At 44.0% G+C, this 23,690-nt stretch overlaps 2 protein-coding genes and 1 long non-coding RNA gene across 9 annotated transcripts in view; 1 reads left to right on the top strand and 2 right to left on the bottom strand.

Annotated features, from left to right (window-relative positions):
* LOC102988221 (serpin B8) lies at positions 1-17,410 on the bottom strand. Of its 7 annotated transcripts, none has more exons than XR_008616024.1 (10): positions 17,296-17,370; positions 12,999-13,276; positions 11,360-11,537; positions 9,952-10,089; positions 7,879-7,996; positions 6,011-6,153; positions 3,908-4,060; positions 2,644-2,755; positions 2,234-2,297; positions 1,900-1,944 (listed from the first exon to the last, which is right to left on the bottom strand). XR_008616024.1 is itself a non-coding variant. In XM_055080730.1 (9 exons), exons 2-9 carry the CDS (start codon positions 13,049-13,051, stop codon positions 1,793-1,795), a joined length of 999 nt encoding a protein of 332 aa, XP_054936705.1. In that variant the 5' UTR covers positions 13,052-13,276; positions 17,296-17,370; the 3' UTR covers positions 4-1,792. The 7 variants fall into 7 exon arrangements, 5 of the variants coding, with proteins under 5 accessions (XP_054936704.1, XP_028336511.1, XP_028336510.1 ...); XR_008616023.1 differs by lacking the exon at positions 1,900-1,944 and adding an exon at positions 2,395-2,488 and having other exon boundaries at positions 2,236-2,297; XM_055080730.1 differs by lacking the exon at positions 2,644-2,755 and having other exon boundaries at positions 4-1,944.
* LOC114484452 (uncharacterized) overlaps positions 16,643-23,690 on the top strand; it is an 11,900-nt gene continuing 4,852 nt past the window's right edge. Inside the window, exons 1-3 of the long non-coding RNA XR_003677345.2 lie at positions 16,643-17,075; positions 17,230-17,527; positions 18,435-18,568. This is a non-coding gene — a long non-coding RNA (uncharacterized lncRNA). The remainder of the gene's footprint in view (positions 17,076-17,229; positions 17,528-18,434; positions 18,569-23,690) is intronic.
* LOC102985689 (serpin B10) overlaps positions 21,530-23,690 on the bottom strand; it is an 18,351-nt gene continuing 16,190 nt past the window's right edge. Inside the window, 3 exon segments of the mRNA XM_028480713.2 lie at positions 21,530-21,924; positions 21,926-22,145; positions 22,148-22,280. Coding sequence (XP_028336514.1) covers positions 21,750-21,924; positions 21,926-22,145; positions 22,148-22,280 — 528 coding nt within the window. The 3' untranslated portion in view covers positions 21,530-21,749.

The raw sequence follows: 23,690 nt of genomic DNA, 5'->3' as shown, positions 1-23,690 counted from the left end.
GAACAGAAAACATGATTTTATTTTGCCGGGCTCTCACTGGAAACTATCATCAAAGTCTTTAACTGAAATGAAAAAAGTGTCGATATAACAAGCCCACTAGAGCCAACTCGGATTTCTAACAACGAAAGTCATCTCTGAAATAACAAAAGCTTACAAATTAATGAAAAATCTCAATGCAGAAAGTCAGGCGTATGGCCCCAAATAGCCTTGTGCTACACATTCGTTAGACAACATTAGGTCTGGAGGCCACTTAGGGATCAGCTGGGTGAACCCCTTCATGTTACAAAAGAGGAGACTCGGAACACAAAAGAAGTGAAGTCCCTTGTTTGAGGTCTTAGAACTAGTTAGTGACTTCTGAATTGCTAGCAACTGCCTTCTCTACATCCGTGAGACCAATCACTTCTCCCTTCAAATCCAACTTTGCCCAGTTATTGAGGCAGCCCTAATCAGGGCTGAAGTTCAAGTTCAGCAGGTGCTGGGGGCTAGTATTTGTCCTTCTGTCTTAGGTCCATTCTGTGTTATGCTCACTAAGCCATAGACTTGCTGGGTCCCGCCTCCCTACCACCCCACAGCTGCAGAGTCAGAGGTCCGTGTGCAGACCTATGCCGTCTGCAGTCTGGTCGGTCTGACGTATGACATGGACCACAGGGACCAAGACTGTAAATCCCGAAAAAAATACTGGGCAAAAAGGAGGGAGGGCTGGCGAAGGCATGGTGCATCCTAGAAATTGGAGCCCACAGAGCTCAGTATTAGGGATAAGGGAAAAGAGAGAAAACCCAAAAGATAAAATAAATGATTGTTTTTCTAACGCTGCTTAGTATGAGAGGTCCTGAGGATCAGTCAATAGGTGAGACATCCAAACAATTCAATCTTTTAGAATCTGCAAAAGATTTGCAGCTGTGGAGCTTAATCTGCCTTTCAGATATACAGATAGCACAGTTTTCAAGCGGAGCACAGGCTCCGGACGCGCAGGAGCAGTAGTTGTGGCTCACGGACCCAGCCGCTCCGCGGCATGTGGGATCCTCCCGGACCGGGGCACGAACCTGCGTCCCCTGCATCGGCAGGCGGACTCTCAACCACTGCGCCACCAGGGAAGCCCTGTTTTCTTCTTTTAAATAAGGAATTTTTCCCAGCACACTGTATTGGGCTGTCATTTTCCTATTGACCTCTAATACCAGTTCTTTTCTATTTCACATTTCATATATGAATAAGTATGCTTCTGGGCTCTTCTGTACTATTAATCTGTTTGTCTATCCCTGTGTAAACACCACACTGTATTACCAGGGCTTTATGATAAGCTTCAATATCTAGTAGAGCAGAGCTTTGCAACTTGATCTTTTTCTTTAGAAATGTGTTATAAGTTTTGGCCCTTTGCTTATTCATATAAATTTTTAAATAAACTTGTCAAGTAGAAGCATTGCTGGAATTCGGATTAGAATTACATCAATAGGACAAGTGGGGGAGAACTGACAATTTTTAACTCAAGGTCTATTCGTGATAGGAAACATGTCCATTTATTTTGGTCATCATTAAAGACTGTCAATAGCACTTTATAATTTTCAATGTAACAATCTTGCTTATCTTTTGTTAATTATCATTCCTAAGAACATTATATTTTTAGTGCAAAATTAATTACATTTTCTAACTATTGCTTTTTGGATGCATAAAAATGCAACTGACTCTTGTCTAATAATGATATTGTGTACTACTACAACAGCAGGTATTGCTCTAACCTCTTTATCAACCTATTAAATCCTCTCAACAACTCTGTGAGGGGGTCCTGTTATCATAATTACACTTTATTTTGGCATTCAAACCACCGCATCACTTTGGTCGCAGGGAATCTGAAGTAAGGCAGGGTGGGCAGATAGATGTACGACGACTGCAGCTCTTTATGGAGAAGAGAACTTGCCGCAGAACAAAATGCTGTTGGTTTCACGGTACCTGATGAAGAAAAGGAAAGGGTGGTCTGCACAAAATCTTGGTTCAATTCTGCTGCACTGGGAGTTCGTGACCACGGCAGTGGCCGCAGCTGCCTCCGTGCCCTCCTCATTGACCTCTACAAAGCACTTGTGCACGACCTTGGACATGGGCACGTTCTTCTTGGCTAACATTCCAGAAAAGTCGGCCTTGGCTTCCTCAAAAGCATCAGTCATTCCTAAACTTCGAAGAAAAGCCTCCAAGTCATAACTCTCCTCCAGCTTTAATCTGGGAAGAAAAACTTGAACTTTACCCTTAGTCAGCTTTTCTGGATTTGTCCAGGCTCTGAACTTCTCATATGTAAGTGACTTTTCCACCTGAAATAATGAAGAGTTAAATCTTAAAAGGTGGATGACAAGAGCCTGGTACCCACCCATCCCCCCACTCATTAACACCTCCACACACATGCATGACCTGCAGCTAGATGGTGAGATCTGGTCCAAGACAATCTAAGGGATCTTTCCTCTTATAAATACACCAGGATTTCCCCTCAAATTCTTGCATTTTCCTTGTTTTATGTATACAAGAGAAGAACAGTTAGAAAACACCTGAGACAAAGATAGGGTTTTATTTTTAACTATCTGTACCAAATTCATTTCAAGCGTTTTTTTAGTTTAGAAAATTCTCATAATCAATTGACTGTATTCACGCGAAACACTTTACCATGAGTTTGAGAACTTGTTCGACAAAAGGGAAACAAAGCATGGCTCAGAACTCTGATGGATGAAAAATGCGGAAATCAGGGATCATCTGAACGGGAAGGAAGACGTGGATTCTGGGGAGGAGAGAGCAGCAATGGCGAATTCCACAGGACGACTGCTTCTGGCATCCTTGTTTGCCCTCTGCCTGCCCTGGAGTTTCAGAATCTACAATACCCAGAACTCATTCTATTTATCCACAGGGAAGAAATAAAGGAGAAAGAGGGGGCTTCCACTTGCATCCCCACTTCCCTTCACCACCTGGAGTCCAGGTGAGTAGTCCTCTCCCGTGACAGCTGGGTTCGGATGTCAGCTCTATTCCTAGACTCTCCTAATTTTCTTCTCAAGTCGCCATGACAGAGCTCATCCCTGACTTATGCCAGGACCTTCCTGATTCCATGGAGAAGCCAGGGAGATCAGGCAGGCCCTAGACTCACAGCGGTGTGCTGGTGTGCAGGTGGTGGGCTGGAGCTGGCTTGTATCTCCGGTGAGAGTCAATTGTTAAACCCTCAGGGGCCTAAATTCAGCCATGGTGGGGGTATTTACACCACAGGAATCACTAAATATTATAATGCTTCCCCTACACCCCAGAGAGCCAGATAACCAGCATACTATCACTCTTGTGCCTCCCACCCTACAAATTTACCTTCCCCCGTCCTGAAGCCCCATGTTCTGTCACGGGAAAATGTCTCCCTCCTGTCTAAGATAAATTCCTCACCTGTACTTCAGATTCTTGCTCCTCAAGTCGGTCTAGGACCAATGGCATGTGCATCACTTGGAATCTCGTTAGAAATGCAAAATCTCAGGCCATAGCTCCCCCCAAATCAAAGTCTGCATTTTAACAAGATCCCATGAGGTTAATATGCACATTCGTGTTTGAGGAACACTGCCCAGATCCATTCTTATCCTTTTGCCGTCCTTTTGTTCAGTAATTATTGGGCTCTCAACTAACCCCTCCCTTCAAAATAAATAAGAATGTTCTTATATTCTTGGAAGCCTCTCTTCTAAGCTTCATCAGAATTTGTCTATACCAGCAATTCCACGCCTAGTTGTACACTCAACAGGAAATGCATACGCATGTTCACCAAAAGACATGCAGTGGTGTTCATTTAGCACTCCTTAAAATAATCCTAAATTGGAAATTCCTCAAATGCTATCCGGTGGATGGACTTCTAAAAATGAGCTCAGCCTGGATCCATGGACACTCAGACTCACTGCCAAGCGCTTACCACAGCGAGGTCTGTGTCGTCATCAGGCAGTAAGATGAGCATGCTCAGCTCCCCCTCCACGTAGGGCAGCTCCAGGACCTGGGCGTGCGCCTCCTCCACATACCCCATTTTAAATGGAGCTGCCTTAAACATCATCTGCACTGTCTTCTTCTCCTAATAAGAGTACAACATTCGAATCAGATCTCTGAAAAATGAGCACAGTGCACTAAAAAAAAAGATATGTCTGATTCGCAGAATCCCTAGGTACATATAATTATTATTTCTGTGCACTTAATGCTGATTGATGTAAAGTCTTCATTATTACATATTAGTGTTGAGTATAACATTCTATTGCCCCAGCAGATCAAGTATTATGAGGCGGGAGAGAATAAATTGATGACTATAGAGAGACACAAAACTATATTATTCTCAGAAGAAATTGTGTTTTTTTTTTCTCTTTTGAGAAGATGGGTAGAGAAGCACTCCCAGGGACCTTTTAGTTAAAAAATTATTTCTCCAAGTTAAGAGGAAATTTAACTAACATTCAGGTCTTTAGGCTGAAAGATCTGGTTAGAAAAGGTATATAGGCCAGTGGGAGTTATACTTTTTTTTTTTTTTCCCAATAAATTTATTTATTTATTTTTGGCTGCGTTGGGTCTTCGTTGCTGCAGGCGGGCTTTCTCTAGTTGCGGCGAGCGGGAGCTACTACTCTTTGTTCTGGTGCACGGGCTTCTCACTGCGGTGGCTTCTCTTGTTGCGGAGCATGGGCTCTAGGCACATGGAGTCAGTAGTTGTGGCTCACGGGCTCTAGAGCACAGGCTCAGTCGTTGTGGCACACGGACTTAGTTGCTCCGCGGCATGTGGGATCTTCGTGGACCAGGGCTCGAACCCGTGTCCCCTGCGTTGGCAGGCGGATTCTTAACCACTGCGCCACCAGGGAAGCCCCGGGAGTTATACTTCTATTCTGAAAACTTGCTCAATTATATAATTGGCTTTATGGCCTTGCTTTTCTTGAAGGGGGAACCTTGATAAGATGTCTAGGGTCCACCATTTTTAAAGCTTGCATCAAGTATATTCTAGATTTATAAATTTTTGTGCAATATGCTGTTATCAAGAGGATGGAGGTCAAATTCCAAGCTAACAGTTATTGACCCCAGCCGTTATCATATTCAAAAGTGAATGGAGAAAAGTGTTTTTAAAGTTAGGCATGGGGCTTCCCTGGTGGCGCAGTGGTTGAGAGTCCGCCTGCCGATGCAGGGAACACGGGTTCGTGCCCCGGTCCGGGAGGATCCCACGTGCCGCGGAGCAGCTGGGCCCGTGAGCCATGGCCTCTGGGCCTGCGCGTCCGGAGCCTGTGCTCCGCAACGGGAGAGGCCACAGCAGTGAGAGGCCCGAGTACCGCAAAAAAAAAAAAAGATTGCTAAAAGTTAGGCATGTAATTCTAGAAATCAAATATACAACATGATGCTATAGTTAATAATACTGTATCAAATACTGGAAATTTGCTAAGAGGGCAGATTTCAGGTGCTGTCATCACAGAAAATATATGGTAACTATGTGAGGGAAAGATACTTTAATTAGCTTGACTGCGGTAATCATTTCACTGTGTATATGTATATCAAATCCTCACCTTGTACACCTTAAATATGTATAATTTTTACTTTTTAAGAAGATCCAAGAATAAATAAAAACAAAGCTGGCCTGAACATTTGCTAACCCTTTTTTTCTTGTATTAGGAATTGTACAGCCATGAATTCTAAGGCAATAAATAGTCATAGTTGTCATCGACTGTTGCAAGAAAGTGTCTAAACACAACAGTGGTAGTAAAATACAAACATAATTCCAAGGCTTACAAGACAGTTTCTTTCAACCCAAGTAACACGACCAGAGAGAGAAGATCGATTTGACCAAGGATCCAAAAACAAAATGATCAATGTAACAATTATTTTAGTTTTTCTCTTTCCCATTCCAATAAGAGATATATAGGGGGCATGAAATTCCTTCAGAAATAATAAATTAAGAATCCAGACAGTGTGAAATAAATTATTTTTTTCCATTCACTCACAACCTTTCCCAGAGTATTACTTTAGAAAGTAGCTGTATATCTGCAAAATATGTGCCTACCGTGCTGGTTTTAAAGGTCATTCCCCTTGTGTGCTTTCTGTCAAATTGCTCATTCCACTTTCCTTTGAAATAGATTGCATTCACGAGGACCAGCTTAGTCAGAGGGCCGACTGCCCCAGCCCCCAGTATCTCTGAAATCTTTCCTGTAAAGAGTATGAAAGAAAGTTATTGCTATTGGGGGAGGATAAACGTTCTTTTACAAAAGTTCTCTTGACATTGAAAGCCAAGGCTTGGTGGAGAAAAGGCTGGATCCTGTTGTTCTGGCTGCCTGAGGAATCAGGGTGATGGTGTTTCATTCTGTGCACACATACAGTGTAGTGTTTGTCCTTAAACAACAATCTTGAAGCAGGCAGGTCAACGATCATTTTGCCCTCAATTTATAGATGTAGAAATTCAGGTTCAGAGTATTTGCCTGACTTTTTGCCAGGGTCACACAGGCGACAAAGTGTTTGAGCTGAAAAAAGAACCCAAGAGTCTCGATTCCAGCTGTAAGCTTCTCAACCTTGGCACCATAATTTCTCAGCCACGCCACTACTGGCATTTTAGGCCACATAGCTCTTTGTTTGGGGGATGGTCCTATGCGTTTAGGATGTTTAGCAAGTATCACTTCCCCCAACTATGACAACTGAAAATGTCTTCAGTTATGGCCGGATATCCCCTGGAGGTTGATTCTGATTAAGAATCACTGCTCTGTGCCCACCTTCAAGTCTCATTTAGGTGAGAAGAGGCTTCCAAAGGATGGGGATACAGATCTGTAAATGGGAGAAGGCAGCTTCCTAGAGAGAGGGAATGGGGCAAAGGAATTAGGGGAATGCAATAAAGGGGCCCAGATTGAGTTGTCCAATGAGAGCGGAGACAAGGTGATTCCCAACCTCCCCTCCAGCTCTGCTATTCTGGGAAAACTTGGGTGGTCAACCTGGTGGAAGGAAAGGTGTGAGCAGCCGTGGAGGGGGAAGTGGGTGGTGGAGGGAGCGTGAGGTGTGGAGAAGCTTCTGGCTTCCCTAGCTGACTCAGTGCTGCTAGATCAACTGGAGAGCCAGAGACCACTACACACGTGACGTATGAAAATATCAACGTGAGAGGCTCTCCCCTTCCGATGGTCGTTGGCTGCCTGTGTAATCATGGGTATTGTGGCTGCCTGACACGCAGTGGATGCGCCATAAGATGGAACGGATGGAATAGTGAGTGCCAGGCGGGCGCGTGAACAAATGAGTGACGTAACCTCCCCTCCTGCTGGACGTCTCTAAATTACGTGCTGAGTACTTAGAGTTCTGAAAAGCACGTCCTTTTTCTCTGCACTCTGATTGAGAACTGGCAGAAATGTTTCTGGTGAGACAGAATGTGTCTGGACAGGGCACCCTGTATGCTCCACAGTAGCTGCACTTCCAGAATCTGGAGCAAATTCAGAAAAGTGAACTTAGCCACAGCCAAGTTCAGAGGAAAAGAGAGGGCTGTGGATGAAACTAGAGCGTCTCACATCCCCACCGGGAGGTGACATGAAACGTTGTCCCGCCTCAGCTATAATCTAAATGGAATGTCCTCCTGCCCTGAGAGCACGGCAGTGTCCTCCCAGGTAGAAGTTAAATGGGGCACCAAAGAGGAAGCATTTTTCGGGGATGTTCCATTACCTTCCAGAGGGGAGGGCATCTGAGAGACTAACATCAGGTTTAAGCATTTTTCAGAAATCACCACTTCACAAGCCCAAGAAAAATATCAGAATTGCATCAATGGCCTGAAAGCCCACCAAACACACATAAACAGGCCACTGGTTACAGGGTCACAGTGGCCACCCATGGAGGTCACATCCCAGGCAATCTCAGCTCTGTGCCCCTCGTAACACCACATCTCCTGAAATGAAAATCTCTCACCTTCAGTCTTCTCCGTCACCCAGTCATTTATGTGTTTCCTGCATTCTTCAGTGTCTTTAGAAAAGGACAGTTCCTCCAGGTCTGCCTGATAGAACTTCTGGCAGGATTCCTTAAAAGCCTACAAATGCAAAATACCGAGTTTGGACATATTCTACTTGTCAAAGTTTCCTAAAAGTGTGAAAACATTTCTTTCTTAACGTGTTTCTAGCACAAATGCTTGCACAGGGCACCCTGTACTTTAAGACTCATTTATGCAATTAATCAAAACGTATAGACTGCTGGCTTTGTGCCTGGCACTGTGCCAGGTGCTGGACACCAGGGTGAAGACATGACCTTGGACCTGAGGTGGCTCATGTTTCTGCTGCGGGAGAAACATATACACACGATAGTTACAATATGTTTTGAGAATACAGACGGCGGCAGCCGTGCACAAAACAGCCCGGGAACGTTCCTGTCAAACGCTTAAACTCCATGTTGACTTTCTGTTTGATTTTGTCTCCGCTACTAGGTGGTCTAACCCTGTTTGACTCACTTTTGTATCATCAGCACCAACCACAGTGTCTGAAACATCCTTAGGGAATGATTGGGAGGCTCCATTGTAGAACTAGATTATCAACAAATCTTACAGGTCCTCCAGGAGTGGAATCAGTGTGTGTGTGTGTGTGTGTCTGTGTGTGTGTGTGTGTCTGTGTGTGTGTAGGGTATTAGGGAAAACAGAGTCAAGGGGTGAGCCATGGAATATAAGCTGGGATCAAATCAAGAAGGTTGTTATATGCAATACATTAAAACCCAAGGATAACTCACCTCATGGGAGTGGAATCAGTGTGTGTGTGTGTGTGTGTGTCTGTGTGTGTGTGTGTGTCTGTGTGTGTGTAGGGTATTAGGGAAAACAGAGGCAAGGGGTGAGCCATGGAATATAAGCTGGGATCAAATCAAGAAGGTTGTTATATGCAATACATTAAAACCCAAGGATAACTCACCTCATGAAAACTTGTTTTCTGATATAATGTGCCTGGCAATGGGCTCCCATCCTCCGCCCACCTCCTGTTCTCAAACACTTTAGCTTCTACAGAAGAAAGAAGATGTAGAGAGAAGAAGGACCCAAGCGACCAAGAAAAGTGGAGAATGGTTCCCTGCGTCGCCAGTGTTCCCCAATTACAGTATTCAAAGGTCAGTCGGATATTAAAAAATGAATATCAATCAACCAGGAGATTTCTGGAATCACTAGTGCTTATCCTAGAAAACCTAAAAAGCTGAGGGATCCAGAATCACCTCCAATAATATTTAAGCCCAGAGCAGGCAACCTCCACAGGGTAGCACCCAACAGCAGCTAGAACACGATTATATTTGAGTCTAACAAAATAATCCTTGGAACTGCTGGCCAATAAGATGGCCGGACTTGCCCTGATCATTTCATTAATCTTAAGATAGCATCACTCTGCATATTATGTGGCATAATTTTTTGGACTTCACTTATTGAATAATGGCAGGCTTTTACTGGACTAGGGAACTTTGGAATTATATGTTGCAGTAAATAGGAACTACCCAGATACAAAACCTTATTTTTTATGAACAGATTTTAATTTTAGAAAGATTATTCTGTCAGTAGTGTGAAAAGACTAGGCTGAATTTGGAGAGATCCGTTAGGAAACAATTAAAATAATAGTGTAGAAGATGTGAGAGTCTGGACCCAGGCAATGGCGGTGGTGATTCAGAAGAGGGGACAAGTCTAAGAGACTTTGCGAGGCCAGCTCCACAGAAACAGCCCAACAATCAGAGATGAGACCAGGGGATGGCGAGAGTGATGCGATCGGTGAGATGGGGATCCAGGGGGAGAGGCAGGTCTGGTGCCGGAAGATGGACAAACTGAAATGGACATCTGGGAAGATATATCAGAGACGATACTTTTTCAAAGGACACAATTCAGAAGCAATCATAAAATTCAAAATTACAATTACAAAATATAATTCTAAGCACATTTTTAAGGCAGCAGAGCTACACTTTATCTCCGCTCTTCTGTAGTTTCTGTTTTATTTTCAATTTCTTTTTCATCAGTGTGCAAGCACTACTTACTGGCAGGAAATCACACGCCTTTTCCCCAAAGAGTCTGTTGGCAGTTCTGAGCAAGCACTGAGGGCCAGATTTGTTCAATTCCATGAGAAGTGACTGGAATCCTTGGTGAATATCTCCACCTTTGTTCAAACAAAGTGCCTGGTAATAGAAGACGAGAACGGCAACTTTTGACATGCCATTTCTCCCCCAAAGAGCTATTTCCAAACAAATTTCTACACTGAAAATCACCGAGAATCCTATTTTAAAATGAGTTTTGATTAACAATCAAGCACAGGGTTCCTCAAGCTGGCAGTATAGACTTTTGGGGCCACATACTTTGTTGGGAGGCTATCCTGCACATCCCAGGATATTCAGCTGCATTTCTGGCCTCTGCTCACTAGATGTCAGTAGCACCTCTTGGTTATGACAACCAACTCTGTCCAGACTTGGTCAACTGTTTCAGGGAGGAAAAATCGCCCCCAGGCGGAAAGCCCTGCTCTAGCAGATTTATCTATGCCAGGAAGACAGCGCGTGATAACTCAGGAGGGAGACAGAACAGAACAAACAGGTAGCGGGAATGACCCAGAGAAGACAAGATGAGCAGAATGTTTCATTAGCAATTCCACAGAAGTCCTCCAGACCAGCCTGTGACTTAAATGTCAGGTCAGAGTGAGAATCAAGGCTGTTCCCTTATCTTCCAACAACCCCAGTTCAAAGCCTCATTCCTCCAGGGAGCTGGAAGAAAGAGCCACCAGGGATTCAACTGTGGCCGCGGACGCACTTCTGGCGGGGTGTCTGCGCAGCCCGCTATTAGGGGGAACATGATGTGTATATGACAGTTTTCTGGGATACATTCACCAGACAGTCAAAGAAACTAAGACATAAATAGGGGAAGGTCTACTTTCCTAAAGTAATATCCACTACTTCATTGGTAGCTAATGGCACATATAACCCATTTCAGATTAATCAGATAATATATTCCCTCTAAAAAACTCCAGAAGATGTAAGTCCTCATTCGTGTTGCATTCGTCTTCCACTTATGCATAATTGTACACTAGAAACAACCGATTTGACAGAAAGGTTCATTTACACAGTTGCATTTCAATTTGAAATATAATGTTAGCAAAAGTTTAAAATAGAACAAAGTTGAAATTCTTGGCCTTTTTGTGGAACAGAATTTTAGTTCACCTTATCAAAGATGCAGAAAATAACGTAGTGACTTGATTTCTCCCATGAAAACTAGCAGGAGATTCCGTCTTACACAATTCACCTTTCTACGCATGTCTGCTTTCTCTCCATCACCGCGGTGCCCCTCCCACCTCCCAGCCTCACCGGCTTCCATCAGCTGGAGTGAAGGGTGAACAGACCAGCTCTAGGAAAGCACAGAGGAAGCCCGCCCCTGGTCTTCCTTTGTGGTGGGCACGCGTACCTGGGACATCTGCGCCGCAGTGTTTCCTTTGGCCCCCATTAAGACCATGGTCAGGGCAGAGGAGAGGCTCAGGGGAGAGAAGAACACGTTTCGCAAGTTGTCCTTTTCACCCAGCAGTTTTAATAAGTTGATGGCAAAAGCGCCATTTGCTTCACAGAGATCATCCATCAGTGAAGGTCTGTACCCAAAGCACAATACAGAAGCACATTAGCCATGCCCTTCACTAGCCACTGCTCACTAGTCACTAGTCACACCTCCACCCCAGGCTGCGGACACTAGGTATGGTCAGCAGGGTAACTGCATCCCCAGACATCCATGCTGAATCCCCCAAACCTGTGGCGATGTTATCTTACACAGCAACAGGACTTGGCGAGTGTGACTGAGTTAAGGATCCTGAGAGGGAGTCACCTGGATCATCAGGTGGGCTCAGAGTAATCACAGGCTGCTTCTAAGAGGCAGGCAGGAGGGTCAGAGCCAGAGAAGGAGAAGTGAGGACGGAAGCAAAGGTCAGGAGGATGTGGAGCCACAGAAGGCAGGCAGCCTCTAGGAGCTGCAAAAGGCAAGGAAATGGACGCTGCCCTAGAGCCTCCAGACTTAAGATGTAGCTCTGCCAACATCTTACGGACTTCTGACCTCCAGAACCCTAAGATAAATCCCCTATTTCTGATAGTTCTTCAGTTTGCTGTCTCTGGCATAATTTATAAGCAATGTTCTATGAATTAAGATATACTATAAATAAAAATGACATTTCTGTCACGATGTCACATGAAAACAGCTGCATGGATTTCAACAGATTTTGGAGGGTTTTTCTGGGATGGTCTGCCCTAAAATGTGGGCTCCTGGGAAGACACAAAATTTACTTTCAATCAGAAAGACTCGAAAACAATACACCATTTTCCACCGGAGTTGTTGCAGCTGGGCTGGGAGCTGTGAAGGGAGCCCCTGGGCACGGAGGTAGAACATGAAGCCCAAATCTCAAGTCATCAGATGCACCCTTTGAATCAGGCACTAATTTTGGATCCAGCCTTAACTTTCCCCCCAGCTTGACGAAACTTTAGACAAGCTTCTTCCCGCCTCTGGTGAGCACTTACTTAGGCAATTTGTCATAAGTTCTTTCTCTGCTCCTTCGAGAGGTAAACATTTTGAAAAGGCTCTTTCCTATTTTACAGCCAAAGACAGTCCTTCTCAAGTCCCTAGAAGCCATCCCTTTAAAATGTAATTGTCAAGGAAGGTAGTCTCCGTGGGATGGTGGGAGCAAAACTGCAGCAGGCACCTTGCTGCAAGTGGTGAAAAGCTTTTTGCAGCATATTAATTTTTATAATTTTAGAAAAATTTTATAAATGCTGCATCTATTTCTATTAAGCCTTCTAGAAACCTGGGCTGCTAGTCAGTAAATTCTTAAAGTTCATCAACTCATCTTGGTTTCCCTGAATCTCTTTGCTGTTACAGTTGAAGACATTTTGGGAAAAAAAAGGACAAATCATCACCCACAATCCCATGATGCTATTAGCTATTTTTTCTATTATGCTATCTTTTTTTAAATTGGTATGTGTATTTTTAACTCAAAAATTGTAAAGCTACACAAGAAAAATATGTTCCAATTTGGAAAATTAGCAAACAAAAGTACTGGAAACTCCACCTAGAGATACCCGCCATCATGCATGCACTCATTTTTATAAACAGATGGGCCATTCTCTGGTCCTTCTTCTTTCAGTTCCCCAGTGGGCTAGAAGGGCCTCCTGCAGCAGTCTTGAAAGTATATTTCATTTAGACTTGGAGGGGGTGGGTCTTCTGGGCCTCAAGGGCAGGAGGGGAAAGTGGGTGGGGAACACAACAGTCTTAACAGGAGCCTCTTCACTGTTGAATGGTTCCTTTGAAGCTTCCTTCTAAGATATTTTTTTTCAAGAGGAGATGTCTCTGGTTTAAAAGAAAAAAAAAGGGTGGTGGGGGAAAAAAAAAAGGAAACGGTGTGAAGTTCACACTCTAAATATAAAACAACAGCCCAAACCAGTGCACATTCTTTAAAGTTTGAAAAAAATGTATTAAAACGTCAACCAAGAAAACACAACAAGGGCACAGTTTGACAACAGTGCTCTATACTTAATAGGTAATTTAATGGAGGACACAGTGTTAAGTTCCTCACTGCCCTCACTTCAGTAAGTCCCTCCAGAGCCGTCAGCTGCGGGGCTTGAACCCGAGGGCTGCCAGGGTCAGAAGGCTGATGTGTCTGCAGTTGGCAAGTCCCACCGCAGAGCAAGGCTCAGTCTGCCTCCAGGCCACTTCTCACCCCACATTTCCTCACCTTACACTTGAGGATGTTTCGGAAAATAAAAACCTAGGAGCCAGGAGGGATATTCAAACTTGATAGCACTGCGCCTACCAGAAGGTGGCACCAAAGAGACTCAAAGAAGGAAAGAATTAGGTAAACTGGAGATGAAAGACAGGAATAAATTTGGATTCGATCTTACATGAGCGTAAGGGTTTTGACCTGTGGACTGAAATAAAAAATGCACAACGTGAGATTAAGTTGTGAGCTAAGTTTTATTCGGGGGTCTAACTGAGGACTATAGGCTGGGAGACAGCCTCTCAGAGAGCTCTGAGGAGGTAGGGGGAGAAGCATGATTTTAGGGAACGCACACAGTCAGACATACGTATCAATAAAAGGTTACTGCTAAGTCACGAGTATCAGATATCTCAGTTAGTGATTTTAGTGCTTTCCTATGTAGGGGAAGATGCAAGAATCTGGGTTCATTAAATTTTTTTCCTGTGATACCTCTCTCTAAGGAGGCTGTTTTCCCAAAGCACAGAGTGCCTCATCCTGTTTTTCATCCTGAATTCCTTTCAGCGTGCCCTGTAGGTCAGCGACTGCAATGGCTAATGACTTGATCCTTGTAGAACTGGATGGCGGGCAACATTCTTTGTTTTACATAAGCTTGGGCTGGTGAGTGTGAGTGTGAGTGTGAGTGTGTGTGTGTGTGTGTGTGGCTGTCGAATCTGAAAAGGCAAAGGAATGAACTGGAATATCACATCAATTTCCTCTTTACATTGTAACTGCTCTTAATTGTAAGTGTCGATTTCTGGTTTCTTTCATGTTGCCTCTTTCTTCATCTCATTTCCTCACCTCCATCCCTTTCCAACATCCAGGTGCTGGTCAGCATAAGAGTACTTCCCATCAGCGTCTCGCCCCCAGCACTGACACCCCGTCGCGCACACACACACACACACAGCAGTGCACCTCTCAGATGCGCCCCAGCTCACACCAGTGAAAAGATTTTATTTCCAGCCAGTAAAATGGATTGCCATTAAACTCGTTTTCCTTTTACAGGTGCACCAACAAGGTCAGAACAATTAAATACCGTCCTCAGGTCTCAGAAAAAACTGACAGATTGAGCCACAAAAGCAAGCCTGCTTCCAAGTAGTTGTCCCTCCGTATCCATGGGGGATTGGTTTCAGGACCCCCGTGGATACCAAAATCCAAGGATGCTCAAGTCCCTTATATAAAATGGTACAGTATTTGCTCATAACCTACACGCATCCTCTTGTACACTTTAAAGCAGCTCTAGATTACTTACAATCCCTAATGCGATGTAAATGCTATGTAAATAGTTGCCAGAGGGCGCAAATTCGAGTTTTGCTTTTCGGAACTTCCTAGAATTTTTTTCAAATACTTTCCATCTGCTTTCGGTTGAATTTTGCAAGTGCAGAACCACATAGAGGGGAGGGCCGACTGTACTCAGCATCATTCTCTCCTGGGGGCCTTGAATGCCTGCCAACTCCCTGTTCCACTGCCGCATCCCACACTCACATCCCAAAGTGAATCTGTTCAAAGAGCACTTATGTCCAACTGTCCTTATATGATTCTGAAGAAAAAAAGTAGACAACAAATGCCATAATTCCTGACTGGGAGCTCCCACCCTTGGGGAGATACACATGCATGAATGCATGGCTTCAAGCTGGCTGTGCACTCCATACCAAGACGACTGACAAAGTGCTAAGGAAGCCCACAGTAAAGCAGAATGAATTCTCTTTAGGAGCTCAGGAGAAGGGAAACAGGATCGGGCAGGAGCTCCGGAAGGTGGTGAAAGAGGGAGGTGAATGTTAGGGCCGTGGCTGCGGGATAGGCAGGTACAACGAATGGAGAGGAAGGCCATGGTTTGTGCGGGGCCCAGGGCAGTGGGTGGGTGTGTCTCCTGTGAGAGAACTGATGCGTGAGACAGGAGAGGCCCCTCACGCCAGGTTTAAAGGCTTGGACTTGAGCTATGGTCTGGAAAGCCAGGCACGGTTTTCAAACAAATGCTATACCTAAGTTTTAGAAAAATATTGTGTCTCACCGTTTGGTGGGGAAAAAGGCTGTGGACCCTGCCGGTAGACCGCTGCCATAGACCAGGGACTGCCTAATGCAGAGGAAATTTCCGCACTAAAGACCTAGAAGATGGAACTGCCAGGCTGGGTGACCGGCCACACTAGGGTAAGGAGCAGGGGATGCAGGACCGTGCTGAGGTTCGTAGCTAAGCCGCCCGCAGGGTGGGCCAGGGGCCACAGGAAGTTACACGAGGAGCCAGCTTGGAAGGCAGAAGGTGCTATGCTCCACTCGTTCCATTTGAGATGAGTGGGACATTCCAGCCCAAGGGTTCCTGTAACAAAGACAGCTGAGGGACGTTTGTCAGCATAGGTAGGGGACTCAAGCTGAGAAGTTCTCCAGCGAGGATTGGGAGCCATCAGCATCCTGATTCCAGGAGCTTCTAGGTGAAATGGATGAACTTACTCAGAATGCACATGAGGAGGCATAAGAGGACAAAAAAAATCCACCTCACTCTGGAGAATTTCCAATTTTCACAGGTAGTGAGAGGAAAAAGACGAGAGACTGAGACCCAACAATCCGGATGTCCTGGGAGAACGGGGAGTGTGCGAGGGGCCAAGGAAGTGGGGAGGGCTGGCGGAGGGCAGGAAGGTAGCACCCAGGCAGGAGAGGCGGAGGGGAGCCAGGCTGGGCCCGAAAGCCCTCAACAGAGGGGTGGGAGCAGGGGCTAGACAGCTGAGTAGTGTCTGGGGAGTGTGGAATCGATTCGCTTTACTACTGTGGCTACAGAGGAGGGGAGACGGGAGAAAGCTTTTGTTTGTTTCACGTTGAGGGAAAGCAGCCCACAAAGAAAGAAGAACAGATGAAAGATGTTAAAGAAAAAAAAAGAAAAAGAATGGAAAAAATACAGAAAGAAAAAAGGAGGGAAGGGAGGGAGGAACTGAGAGAGAAGAAAAAGAAGGAGAAGTTGGAGGAAGTGGAGGAGAACAAGAGGAGGGGAGGGGCGGGAGGTACGCGCAATAAGCTGGATCGCAGAGGGGACAGGGACTTGTGCTGGAGGTGGCACTGACCCAGCACCTCTGCGAACTTGCCCAAGGCTCCATGCAAACTCCGGGCGAGGAGGCAGTGGGCGCCACAGTCTTCCGGCTGCACCCTGCGGCCCTCCCACTCGCTCTCCCCAAAGCTCCCGCCCATCCATCTCCAGGAACCGCCGCCCAGACTCGGGTTACCGGCCGCGCCCTCACTGCCAGCAAATCGCAGCGCAGCGGCGGCAGCAGGCCGCGTGGCCCTTTCACTCCGGAAACCACCCTCTGAACCAGGGCGGGTCTGCGCACCGCGCACCTGCGCTCGGGTCTCAGAGCCCGGTGCTTGGAGACTCACCTTCCAGCCCCAGACCAAGCGGGCCGGGGGCCCAGGGTACGGCGGGGGCCAGGGCGACCCCAGCCCCGCAGCTCTCCTGCCCGGATACGTCCTGCCGTCGTTCCCCTAGTCCTCTCCTCCTCCTTTCCCAACCCTGCGTCTGCCTCTGGCCTCCCTTCCTCGTCCCCTCACTCCCTTCCTCTCTCCGCAGGAACTCTAGGCTAGAGGCGGCCGCCGTGGGAACCTGAGGGCTCGGGAGCCCTCCCAGCCCTGGTACCTGGGAGGTTCCAGCTGTTGCTGCGGCCGCTGCTATTCCAGCTTGGTGGACGCTTCACGTCCGCTTTGCTTTCGGGCCGGATTCCGGCGTTGACTCAGAGCACCGGGAGATGGCGCTGGCCTGTGCAGTCTCTGACCCCGCACCCCCAGGCTGGACTTCCGGGGCGGAGGCTGAGCCTCGCGCGCACCCTCCTGGCCCCGCCTGAGAGCAGAAGGCTTGGCGGGGGAGGCAGGTAACCCGTCCCCTGAGGGTGTTTGGGGAAGACTTAGCCAATTGGGGGATTGGTTTGTTTTCCTGGGTTAGTACGCGTGTATGCAAGAGCAGCTTCAGAATCGGAACTCCACTTTGAAAATTAACTAAAAGCAAAACCAGAGGTTAAAGCTTCCTAAAGCCAGTGGTTTCCAAACTGTTTTGGTAGGACGTCCCATGAAAACAATTTTTGAGCATGCATCTCCAGTATCGAATTTACATGTGCTTTATGCTAAATACTAATATATTATGCACGCTATAAAACACGTAAACAAAAATTTTTAAGATAAGAAAAACACTTTTTTATTAGAAGTACATTTTTGTGCTTACAAAAATTATTTTAAAATTTAATGAGATCAATGTAATTGAATATATGTTTGCCTGTTTTAATCTTAGTTTAAAGCTTTGAAATACAGTAATTTGAAGACCAGGTTTTAAGTTCAGTTTATTTCTAAACTTGGATTGATAGCTATCATAAGAAAAGGCTTCTCAGGAAATGGGTTGATTTAAAAATGGAATAAAGGCATCATTAGTTGTACTTACTAAACCCTGACATTTGATTTTCATCCACATACTAATTATGCAAAGATTTCTGGTTAAAATCTAACTGGTAAAAATCTCTTTATCCTCTTGAAAATCATTTGTTCTTGCAAACCAAAATTTTTAAACCGTCATATTTTAAATATTTTTGACAGTTTGAAGCCCAACAAATCTTTTCTTTTTGTAAGATTTTAATGAAGTTTAGAAAGTTATGTTTCCAAGTTTTTAAGTGCCCAAATATGAAATTGTTAATATCTTTTTAGCAATAAAATATATAATGGAAAATATCCATATGTTCTCAAAATAATCAGTCTACACTCTTTCAAAAGCAGTTGATTTCTCATTCATAGGTAAGATGTACCTTTACCTAAAGGCAATCGACTATTTATTTTGAAGAATACTTGCTAGATTTTCTACTACTAATAGGCCATTTATGATCACAGAAAAGTTCACCACATTTGGAGCACCAGACTTTAAAAAAAAAGTAAGTAATTAACCTCTTTTTTAAAGTACTTTGGTATGAAATAATAAGCAAGCCTCATTGTTTTTCAAAAGCTATCGATGTTTGCTACACTGCTTATTAAAAACTATTGTAAAAGTTCTACTTTTTAATGTTCTAGGTTGTTGTTTTTAATCACAGTAATACCATCTGGTAGCACGCATCCTTTGCAATAACTTGCCCAAAGCAGACACATGAGGACGCAACTCTCAAGCCTCTGCATTATGAAACAGTGGGTCTAGTGCCGGTGCACAGGTTCAAAGAGCCAAGTTGAAGTTCAAATCCAAGTAACTATCCCTGACCCAAAAGTCTATGCAGTTCAGCTTCTAGAGGGGAACTGAGAAGGCTAATTAGGAGTCAGAGATAAATGGAGACCCTTCAGTCTAGAGCATCACAGAACAATTTTGACGAGTATCCTTGCCATCTCAGGTTTACACTGGGTCAGAGGATTCTTACTCTGGAAAAGCTTAAAGGAACCACAGCCCTGACACATCATTAACTAAACATGAATGGGATAAAGATCATATAGGGGGGCTTCCCTGGTGGCGCAGTGGTTGCGCGTCCGCCTGCCGATGCAGGGGAACCGGGTTCGCGCCCCGGTCTGGGAAGATCCCACATGCCGCGGAGCGGCTGGGCCCGTGAGCCATGGCCGCTGCGCCTGCGCGTCCGGAGCCTGTGCTCCGCAACGGGAGAGGCCACAACAGAGGGAGGCCCGCGTACCACAAAAAAAAAAAAAAAAAAAGATCATATAGGGATTAGTTCTCCTGGTCTCTGACAGATAGTGGCGAAGGGAATATCTTTCCTCTTTACTCCCAATAAAGGAGGGGTGGCCCGTGGTCCCCTTCACTGGGCCTACCATATCTCTACCCCTTCTGTTTCAAGGAAAGTAGACTTCTTACTTCTCTAGGACATGGTTCCACTAGTCATCTCCTGTAACTTTAATCTCTTTTACTTCTTTGGAGTCTTCTTATCTCATAAATATACTGTCTCTCCCATATTAGCACAAACAAATAAACACAAAGCCCCACAACTTCCTTACTTCTATACTCTGTAGCTACTGCCCTGCTTTTCCATCCTTGCATTCACAGTCAAGTTGTTTTTTGTTTTTGTTTTTGCGGTATGCGGGCCTCTCACTGTTGTTAATAGTTTTGTTTTCCCTGGCAACAAAGGAGATTAACAGACCGTGATTATTATCTATTGTTCTAAGGTCTGTTATCCTTCTAAAAAGATAGGCTATATACATTTGCACTAAGGGAGGAAAACAAATATCAGCAAATACTTTAAGCCTCATTATTGAAAAAGCCTGATACGCATGCGCACACACAGGTACATGTGTCTCCAAGATGACTGCAGTTTATTTTGCAATCATTCCTTGCACTAACATCCACTTTGAGTCCGTTTCTCCCATGAGTTTGTAAGCTCCGTGACTCCAAGAGACTGGAGACCAGGGTCTGTTTCTGTTCAGAAGTGTAGTCATCTAGTAACTCTAATTCTCACAAAGAAGCAAAGAGCACCAGTAAGAGTAGCTACGTAGGTAAATATGTATAAAAGACAGCATAGGGCTTCCCTGGTGGCCCAGTGGTTGAGAGTCCGCCTGCCGATACAGGGGACATGGGTTCGTGCCCCGGTCCGGGAGGATCCCACGTGCCGCGGAGCGGCTGGGCCCATGAGCCATGGCCGCTGAGCCTGCGTGTCCGGAGGCTGTGCTCCACAACGGGAGAGGCCACAGCAGTGAGAGGCCCGCGTACGGCAAAAAAAAAAAAAAAAAAAAAAAAAAGCAGCCTAGAATGATAGACTCAATCTCCAAAATTAGAATAACAGTTGATGAGACTACCAATGAGCCACTGCGTAAGAACATTTTTAATAGAAATTAGAAAAACACAGCCAATTTTATGGAGATAAAGTTTTACTAAGGATATCTTCTTATAACTGACAATACACATTTATATAAATTGGAAATCTCTTCTAGCTTATGATTTTTAAAAGCAAGGATGTTAATGTGACAATTTTCACACGTAATAATTCTTTCCAATAAAATTTTTATTTTGGAATAATTTTAAATTCACAGGAAAGTTACAAAGATAAAACAGGGAATTCCCATATACTTCTGACACAGTTTCCTCTAATGCTAGCTTCTAATATCACAGTGGAACATTTTTTTGAAACTAAGAAGCCAACGTTGGTACATTACTATTAACTAAACTCCAGATTTCATTGGATTTCATTAGTTTTTCCATTAATGTCAACATAAGTATTTTTAAAATAGCAGAAAAGGGGGGGATTTAATTTTACAGTGGTAATTTATGAACCATCAGAGTAATAGTCTTGAGAAAATTCTTGTTTATCAATATATCACCTCTAAAAAGATTTTTTTCGTCACTAAATGATGCATGTGAAAATAAGTGACAATGAAAAGAGTAAGCAGGTAGTTCAAGCATTTTAAGGCATTCAATTGAATAACCGAACTTCTGAAATGTCAATAAAAGTCACATTAAGATAAAATGTTAAACCTAAATGTCCATAGACAGATGAATGAATAAAGAAGATGTGGCACATATACACAATGGAATATTACTCAGCCATAAAAAGGAACAAAATTGAATTATTTGTAATGAGGTGGATGGACCTAGTATCTGTCATACAGAGTGAATGAAGTAAGTCAGAAAGAGAAAAACAAACACCGTATGCTAACACATATATATGGAATCTAAAAGACGTACTGATGAACCTAGTGGCAGGGCAGGAATAAAGACGCAAACGTAGAGAATGGACTTGAGGACACAGGCGGGGAAAGGGAAGCTGGGACGAAGTGAGGGAGTGGCATTTACATACATACACTACCAAACGTAAAATAGATAGCTAGTGGGACGCAGCTGCATAGCACAGGGAGGTCAGCTCGGTGCTTTGTGACCACCTAGAGGGGTGGGATAGGGAGGGTGGGAGGGAGGGAGACGCAAGAGGGAGGAGATATGGGGATATATGTACATGTATACATATAGCTGATTCACTTTGTTGTACAGCAGACACTAACACAACGTTGTAAAGCATTTATACTCCAATAAAGATGTAAAAAATAGTAAAACTGAAAGCAAAAAAAAGAAAGTTAAAAAAGTTAAATTTGCCATTCTCTCTAGCTATATAGGCATGATAGGATCACTAGACTATCTTATTTCAAGATAATTTTGCTAATATATGTTAAAAAGAGGCAGGCTATAAACTGGTTTTTGTTATAACTGTGTTTTTCCATCCTATGTGTATTTTTCACACTGAAAGATGCTCTTGTTTGATGAGAGAGATGCAGGGTTGAAGGGGAGCAGAATCTCCCGTAAAAGAGAATGCTTGTTCCTGATGAAGAGGAGGAACGGGTGGTCTGCGTTGAATTCAACGGAAGGGAGTTTAACTCGAAAACTCGCCTCACTCCCAGTACCAGCTGCGGCCTCTGTACCTTGTTCATTTATTTCCACAAAAGACTTATGGAAAACATTGGACAGAAATAGGTTTCTCTCCGCAGACATTCCTGAGAAATCTGCTTTGCTCTGGCTAAAGGCATCACTCACCCCGTACTGCTCAGGGTTGACTTGAGATCATAAGTCTCTTCCAGCTTGAACCTGGGAAGATGCAGCTGCACGTCACACAACTCCATCATGTCTGCGCTGGTCCACTCACTCAACTTCTCATAGGTGATGGCTTTTTCCAGCTACCGTTTGGAGCCAAGGAAGAAAGAGTCAGTAATTTCAAAGTGGAGGGAGAACTATTCGCTGAGTGAGACCTTTAGATATTATATAAATGAATTCTAGTCACTCCTATTACCAAAAGGAACAAAACACACATTTGCAAATTCTTTGTTTATAATGAGATCCTCCACACATCCTTGACATAATCATTTTGCAGATTAATAGTTCTCAGGATATAGGTTTTCTAGATAGATTAGACCTTGTTCCGAAATGGAAGTACTTCTCTGATAATATGCAAGACATCAACTACACATGCAAATACATCAATATAAATATACACTTAGGTGTTGTCAACACGAAAGCATGTACTCTAGGACATGTTGTATGCCAGGGCACCAAAAAAACTTGTTTTATTAACATAGTAGACAATTCCTTGAAAACAAAATCTGAGATAAAATGTCTATAGTCTGTACACGCCAATATGAAACTAGTAACTAAACTACGAAAAAAAAAGGAAAGAAAAGCAAAGAAAGGAAAATCCTCCAATCTTAAGAGTCATGACTTTTTTTTTTTTTTAATCTTTTGGCCACGCCGCTTGGTACGTGTGATCTTAGCTCCCCGATCAGGGATCAAACCCACGCTCTCTGCACTGGAAGTGCAGAGTCTTAACCACTGGACCACCAGGGTATTCCCAAGAGTAATGACATTTTAAATAGTGGTTTTGAGGGTGCTTTTTCTCTTCTATATATTTAAAATTTTTTAAACAATAAATATATATTATATATACATATGCATACATATATATAAACAATGTTTGATTTTTTAAATAACATGTTTGTTTCAAAGCACATGCTTTTGCTACTTTAAGAGTTTTCTAGATCCAAGTATTGCTATCAGTGACATATTTGTAAATTATGTGCAGTAAGTGACAATATCTTCAGGTCAGGAACCTGCACTTTTAAAAAGAAAGGCTTATCTTTTAAGGGTGTAACTAATGGTTTAGTATTCACACTTGGTCTTATTTCTACTATCCTCTCCAGTTTCACAAATTTTATAACACTGTTTAGAAATCTTTCTACACCCTAGTAGGGTGGTGGAAACATAAAGAATCTGGCACACGGGAAATTAGGCACAGTGTAAAGAACGACAGAACACTTACTGCATGAGAAACTAGTGTTCAGTTTAGACATGCGAATTGCTCAGAAATGTGGTAAGACCAAAGTCAGGCTTAAGAGAAGTTTAACAGAAGAACAACTTAAACAATACTTGAAGATGCACTGATACAGACTATATCTCCTGAAGAGTGTTAACTTGATAAAAAATGTTTTAGAATCCATTTAAAGTTTTTTGTTTGTTTGTTTTTTTGGCGGTACGCGGGCCTCTCACTGCTGTGGCCTCTCCCGTTGCGGAGCACAGGCTCCGGACGCGCAGGC

This window comes from Physeter macrocephalus, chromosome 19 (genome assembly GCF_002837175.3).
Source record: "Physeter macrocephalus isolate SW-GA chromosome 19, ASM283717v5, whole genome shotgun sequence".
NCBI lineage: Eukaryota > Metazoa > Chordata > Mammalia > Artiodactyla > Physeteridae > Physeter > Physeter macrocephalus.
This window is presented reverse-complemented; position numbering and strand designations above follow the sequence as displayed.

Coding starts and splice junctions, on each gene's coding strand:
- LOC102988221 (XM_055080729.1), bottom strand. CDS start 13,051: ATGGCCCATCTGTTTATAAAAATGAGTGCATGCATGATGGCGGGTATC. Junction 10,090..11,359: donor CTGCGGCGCAGATGTCCCAG/GTACGCGTGCCC, acceptor TTCTATTACCAG/GCACTTTGTTTGAACAAAGG. Junction 2,298..3,907: donor ACGACACAGACCTCGCTGTG/GTAAGCGCTTGG, acceptor TCATTATTTCAG/GTGGAAAAGTCACTTACATA.